Raw genomic sequence first — 7,332 nt, forward strand, 5'->3', positions numbered from 1 at the left:
CGCTTTAGTCTGTGTTCAGTTGGTGTGTAAATCATGCATGGATAGAAAACATTGCAGTCTCGATGTTTCGTCCATTTTCTCTCGTGCTGTGGTCAGTATTCAGAGCATTATAATGCACCTAAATACACTCATCGTCATCCCTAAAAACTAATTATTTTCCTTCAGTGCGTCTAATTCGAAGATATTAAAATTATTGACTCGGTGATTGATAAACCAGTAAGTTCTTCTTCTCTCTAACACTGTTTCAAAAACTCCACATAGCATTTGTAAACATGATCGAACATCATTTCATAATCTGAAATGTATCCATAGTAAGGATCGTGTATGATCAACTGTCCTTTGGGGTCATATGTTCCACACAGTTTTACCTACGCTCGCGCAGTGCCGTCATTTGGCTTAAAAGTTTCATTCAGACCTCGTACATTGCTCTCATCAAAGGCCAATATTACATCGAAATGACGAAAATCATCCTTGTCTTGCTCGGTGGTTGCTAGCAATTCCATGTTTCTTCAACACTTGCAACCCTCGTTCGTTCGATGGGAGTCCTTCACGGAAAACATGAGTTCCAGCCCTTTCAATCTCCCATTCGTTCCTATCTTCACTTTCCTGTAAAAGATGCCTTAAAATCGCTTCAGCGGTAGGAGAACGACAAGTGCTCCCTCGACAAACGAACAGGATTTTCTTTTCGATATTTAGAATCCGCCATCTTAGATTGCAACAAGGCGAATAAATGGTAAAGTGCCTCTATCCTAATTTGCAGCTTGTTAGAAGGGTAAATTATTCAAATTATGCATCGCGCACGCGCACTGGGAATCGACCAACTTGAAACATCTGGACGCTCTTTCTTTCAAGTTCTCGAATAACGACAGCTATAAACACCGAATTTTATTCAAATCGTTCGAATCCTGTGATGTAACTAACGAATAGTTTATGCTACTTTTCAAATGAAGGATACTTATTGGGTAAGAGTGCCTTGCACGACAAACGTGCAGGGGAACAAAGAGGAACGAGCTCGGAGAACAGAAGGCAGAAGCTTAAGAGGGCGGGAGAAGGGATCTACACGTGGGCGGGAAGCGGGAGCAGAAATTGAAAAGGCACTCGTTTGTTGTTTCTTACTGCTCATCAACCAGTGATAAACCTGTACCCAGCAAAGGGTTTTTTTCCACTTAATTCCATTTAAGGTCCACCGAAGCATAATTTCATTCGAGAGGAAACATAAAATTGAAATCAGCCGGCGTAATTAGATACCTGAAACATGAAACATGTAAACAGTGTCAGCAGCCGGAATTATTCGGCGAGCAAAGCGAATTAGGTCCAACGTCGTCCAAGGCCATATTGATCAGCCTCAGTATTTTTGTATGTGGCAATGAAAAATCAGTCCTCGTTTCTGCAAATATTTATGTTACAATCACATAATCACATAGCTGAATCATACCGCTAGTGAATAAATGTATCATAGAATGTATGAACAACTTTTAAAACTTTCTGCAGAGGTTTTAAAAAGATCTCAATTTCTCGAAGAAATCCGAGTAGTTTTAAAATGTGACTTCGAGACCAGTCGAATAATAATGTACAATAACAGTCTATCAGCGCTTAAACTGAACGCTCAAAAATGCAAACGGTTTAACAATGGATGAGTAGTGACTTGAATCATTCGTTGGAGCCAGTTTTCATACAGCTCACGACAACAGCTGCTTCCGGCGAAGAGCGAAAATTTAACATGATGGATGTGAAATTAGTTCAATTAATAGTCCTTTTAATCAAACCGAAGACGGGAGTAATACAAAGAGGGCGGGAGTTGGGAAACAAAGGGCTGCAAAAGAACTAGAGATGGGAGAACGTGGTACGGGAAGTTGGAAGCTGTGGGGCAAGAGTCGTATTCGAAGTTCAACGAAATCATACAAAAAAGAAGAACATAAGGGAAAACAAGAACAAATTCAGCAAGTGGTAAGATTTACTGATTATATTTCAGTTTCCATTAAATACAAAAAATTTACAATTTTCGTTTGCGGGCAGGAGTTCCATTTTGCCCGCTTGAGTAGCCAAGCAGAGCATAGGATTCACATCATCTCACCCGCGTGCTCTGCTAGCAATGAATTAATTAGCATTTACTGACAAGCTTCATTTGATCTCCGAGGATGATTATATTAATTTTTTACCATCTAAATTTATCACGCGACAAAGTTCACCGCAGAAATCGGTCTTGTTTGAAAACTGTCACGCAAGAAACAACAGCCAAATAAAATACTAAATTTGATTAATGAAACATTCGACAAGAAAAGCACAAATGCTCAAAACTACTTAAGCAAACATTGGGCCTATCACAGCGGTAACTGTCCACGCATTACGCTGAAAAGACGGATAAAGGCTAATGTTAAAATCATCGAAAGATAGAGCACCATGATTAAAATATAAAATGACGCACATACGTGTGAGAGAGACTGGATATCAACCCCTTTCACACACACAAGAGAATCACATCAGTTCAACTTCTCCTCAAAATATCCATACATTATCCAGTAAATAGGTAAAGAGAATCATAAACAAATATCTCAGATTATCGCTGTGTCAGACGTGTCACCTTGCCATGACTTAAAATAATATTTCCTCGCATTACAAAGAGATATATGGCAGTTACAATGTGCAATTTTATTAACGCATCTAAAGAGGTGAGGACCACAAGCTGGTTTCCAAATAGGCATCATATCTCTAGCTAAGCCTAGAGCCATCAATAAACTTCCTACATGATCAATGATGTAATACTTATTTTTCAAGAAAAATTTCAAAACTGCATCGCATTAGTTCAATTATATTCCAACGCATCAAAAGTTAATAAATTGAGGCTATAAAAGCTTTCATTTTGGACATAAAACTTAAGTCTTAAGTTACATCATGCTGTGTGGAAAATAAAGGCATTGTGCTTACTATGTTAATTGCATGATTATTGATGCAAAGCACTTAGTCTGTAAACTAAGCGTGATTTTTAAATAATGATTACTTTTTGTCCTAAACCATCAAGCCAAGTTACTAGTGCAATGTGGCCCTCAGTGGTCACTGCCATCCCTATCAGATGATAGGACTGTCCCAGATTGACAGCAGTACTTCGCACAAACTCACCATCTTTGGTGTAAATTTCTATATGCAAGATGTCTGAATTATAGTCCTCACCACCGACCACCACGACATGTTGACTTGCCCTTTGAAATGCAATTTTTGAAAACGCCATAGATATTTGCAGATCAAACGTGTTTAGATGGTCACCTTGTTCGCTAAGTATGTGAACACGTGACGGATAGCCTTGTACCACCATAACTCTGCCATCACTTACAGTGGCGATGTCGCAGGGGCTCGTCAAGATTTTTTCTCCAAAACTGCAGACAAACTTACCATCAGTGTCATAAACATCCACAATATGTGCCTCGCTCCAGTTTCCCCTCAGTACCATCACTGTACCACTATCACTGACCGACAGTTCACACCGCTCAAATTTATGGTCCATTGTCGTGACGCGAAACTGGTGATGATGATCAGCGGTTTTGTTAAACTTAAAAATCCAGAATGGGTACTCACCACGTATTTCTTGGACCAGGACATAAATGTTGTCATTCATGTCTGTGGTTAGCTGAACCCTGAATTCAATCGATAGCTCTTTACGGCTGTAATAAATTAAAGGAGGAAGACTGAAACATTGCAAAAACTTGCCACTGCTGTCATACACCTTGATTGTCGAAAAATTGTCTGCTACAATATATTGCCCGCTTGAGTTGGTAGCGATATCAAGCGGGTTATTTAACCTGTGCTTCTTTTCACCATCATGACCAAGTATCCATGATACACTACAGTTCTCCATACCCTGTTTACAAAGTATTTTTCTTACTCTCCGGTCTCGCAACGGATCAACTTTCTCCTTCCCTGTATCAATCATGGGAAATGGCGGTAATAATTCTTTTGCAAATGGTTCATTTGTAAATGGTTTTTCGACGTGTACTGTTTGTGTGACATCGTAGGCGACGCGGTTGACAAGACAGACACCGGAAATAACTTTCCGTCGTTCTTCTTTGTTAAATAAACTCTTCACTGCCATGATACCTGTCCTGAGCTGTTCTTGAAAACTTCGCTGAACCACGGGCAGACCGTTTAGCTCTTCAATGCACATTTCACATACTTCTACAGCATCTTCGGGATGGTCTATTGTTTCTAATACTGTTGCCATGACTCGGTACTGCATTGCTAAGATGCGGTCATTTGGTGATAGCGCTTCATTTGAAAAAGCAATTGTTGCCATTTCACGAGCACGTTCGAATCTCTTCTTTGCATTGGTAAGCTGTCTTGTGGCAGATTCAGTAAGCAAGTGTTCCATTCCTTCAGCGAGTGACACAACTTCCGCATAAGCCGCTTGTGCTGTATCCGCGTCATACTCACTCCTCGACCTTTTCTCTTCAAATACTTTATACAGCAACTCGATTCCTTCTTTAAAGAATTCAATACTCGCTAATAATTCTTTCCTTGATAATCCATCCAGCTTGGACTTAATGTCATCGATTTCTCGCATGATGATGCCGCGAAGCTGTTGATCTGTTATGTCGCCATCTTTAAGCTTTTTTGCTGCCTCATCTCTGCCTTTATCCACAAGCCATCCAATAGTCGCATTGAAAACAACTGTTATGATTGCAAACATAATGACAGCTTGGAACTTAGTAATCCGAAGAAATTAAGAGCATCTTTTAGCGAATCTTCACAATAAGCAGCTTCTTAAGCGTCGACGAACGCAAAGAAAACAGCAAATGATAGCAAAATTTCAAGAATGATTGCAATTTTGGAATGAGAATTGCTGTCAGCCCAAAAAATGAAACAAAACAAAGAGAAAGCAATCAAGCCTGGCGTGAAGATTTATAGCCTCTTCAAAGAATCCTTTGTTGAAAAACATATTTCTCTTTGAAAAGCTATGTTGCTCATTGCAGACACTTAAATAGGCTGTTGTGGTCTTAACTTCTTCCTTTCACCAACGAATGCTGTGAGCATCAGAAATCCTTGACTGGCATCAGTAAATGCACAATTTAAAGCTCTTTTTGTGTTGTGTAATAAAATGATACTCGTGATCACTAAAACTTTCGATCATGTCACGGCATCACTCTACTTCTCAATGGAAATGTTGTTTGATGCCCGAAGCAAAAAAGAATGATAATTGTTCACAAATCTTCCGTAGCTGTTAGCTTTGTTCTCAGCTGTAATGTGTTTTATTTATAGTTCTTTCTTTATCTTGTTACCCGTAAATAACTGATATACCACAACTGGAGCTGCAACGGGTTCAGAGGGTGAAAGACTGAGTTTTTATTTATAGACTCAAACCCATACACTAAATCAAAACAGATATCGTTATCGCCAAGCTTTGCACTTTACAGTTGACAAAGGAAGGCTGCGGAACATAACCTATATTTTGTTATGAATAATAAGTCTCTCATGCACGTCACTGCTGTTAGCCTCTTTTGAGTGTTTTATGCGTCATTAAGTAGTGCAATGTAATCAGATGATTAGAAAGTGAAAACGCAAGGCAAACCACTCAAGGTAAAACACAGCACAAATCACTTCACTTTTTCAGCAGCGTGTCTCTTTTTACAGTAAGTTTAACCAATCAACAATAGTTATTGCTTTTCATAGCATCAACTAATATATAGAAAGATAAAAAAAATATGTGAGTTTCTTGTTCTGAATTGAAAAAATTAAAGAATCTTGAATTTTGTTTGTGGTTGTCCGACGTGCACCCGCCTATCGCGTCCCATTTAGGTTGAAACAAATTTTGGGAATTTTCATCACTTATGGTCATGTCATCAGTTAAAATGTTTATTGACCGGGTCTTTTTTCTGTTTGTGTATTTTTTTTTTTCGTTTTCCTTTCTCTCTCGTTTGTTTGTTTTGACTTTTTTGGGTTTTATTAAAGTAACACTGAACGTATAGCGATGTACGCAGCATTACAGAAAGTGTCACCCCTCACAAATGGATATCACTGGGAATACAATGCAACTTTCGGGACGACAGATAACTATTCTCGTAGCGACATGTACACCAGGTGTTCTTTCCCAGTCTTCTGCTCCTTATCTCCTGGTTCACTTTTCCTCGCCGATAATAAAGAACAATTTAACGAACTTTGACGTGCCATGCATGATGAACTGTAGCAATTTTAAAAATGAAAAATTATGAATACGCGCATGATGACAATGCCTTAGTGAACCGTGACGCACTCAATGAACACAAACTTACAAACAACACAACAAATCCAAAATAACTATCAAAGTGACCTTATTCTTTTCTTCCTTGGCCTTCATTATCTCAGAAAAAAGTACAATTTAAAGCCCTTTTTTAAAAATGTTTTGTTGAATAAAATGTTACACGTGATCATTTAAATTTCAACCATGTCACGGCATCATTCAACTTCTCAATGGAATGTTGTTTGATGCCCGAGGTAAAAAAGCATGATAATTGTTCATGAATCTTCCTTAGTTGTTAGCTTTGTTCTCAGCTTTAATGTGTTTTGAAGTTCTTTCATTCACTTATAGTTCTTTCTTTACCTTGTTACCCGTAAATATTTGCTATACCACAACTGGGGCTGGAACGGGTTCCTTCAACCAAATTTGTATTTGGCTATTTATCGGGTTTCGGCCCCGCACACTTACGATCTAATTTACTTCTAGAATCTTTGGAATCCCTTCTCACTGCATGGGTTGAAAAGCGAGCCGTGTGAACTCAGTGGGTGAAACTGACTGAGTTTATATTTATAGACTGAAACCCATATGCTAAATCATGATTTCAAACCAGATATTGTTATCGCCCAGCTCGCACTTTACAGTTGACAAAGGAAGGTTATGAATAACACATCTCTCATGCGCGTCACTGCTGTTAACCACTTTTGAGGGTTTTCTACATCAGTAAGTATTGCAATGTCATCAGATGATTAGAAAGTGAAAATGCGAGGCAAGCTACTCAGAGCAAAACACAACACAAATCACTTAACTTTTTGCAGCAGCGTGTTTCATTTGACAGTAAGTTTAACCAATCAATAATAGGCATTGCTCTTCATAACATCAACGAATATATAGCAAGATAAGGAAATAAAACTGTGAGTTTCTTGTTCTGACTCGGAAAAATTGAAGGAATCTTGAATTTTGTTTGTGGTTGTCCGACGTGCGCCCGCCTATCGCGTTCTATAGAGGTTGAAACAACATTTTCGAAATTTTAATCGCTTATTGTCATGTCATAAGTTAAAATACTTAAATCAAGGTCACAGATGAGTTTGTAGTGTATTGTATTCTTGTTAGATTTTGCTGCCATTAGTGAT

The 7,332-nt window shown here is 38.6% G+C and overlaps 1 protein-coding gene across 1 annotated transcript; it reads right to left on the reverse strand.

The window, feature by feature from the left end:
* Nucleotides 1–2,035: 2,035 nt before the first annotated feature.
* Nucleotides 2,036–4,767, reverse strand: LOC136283985 (uncharacterized). Its single transcript, XM_066173630.1, has one exon. The coding sequence runs from the start codon at nt 4,676–4,678 to the stop codon at nt 2,984–2,986; it is 1,695 nt and encodes a 564-aa protein (XP_066029727.1). The 5' UTR covers nt 4,679–4,767; the 3' UTR covers nt 2,036–2,983.
* Between the last annotated feature and the right edge of the window lie 2,565 nt (nt 4,768–7,332).

Source organism: Pocillopora verrucosa, chromosome 10 (genome assembly GCF_036669915.1).
Source record: "Pocillopora verrucosa isolate sample1 chromosome 10, ASM3666991v2, whole genome shotgun sequence".
Lineage (NCBI taxonomy): Eukaryota > Metazoa > Cnidaria > Anthozoa > Scleractinia > Pocilloporidae > Pocillopora > Pocillopora verrucosa.

What these genes read in the sequence shown, in the direction of transcription:
- LOC136283985 (XM_066173630.1), bottom strand. Translation starts at nt 4,678, where the DNA reads ATGTTTGCAATCATAACAGTTGTTTTCAATGCGACTATTGGATGGCTT.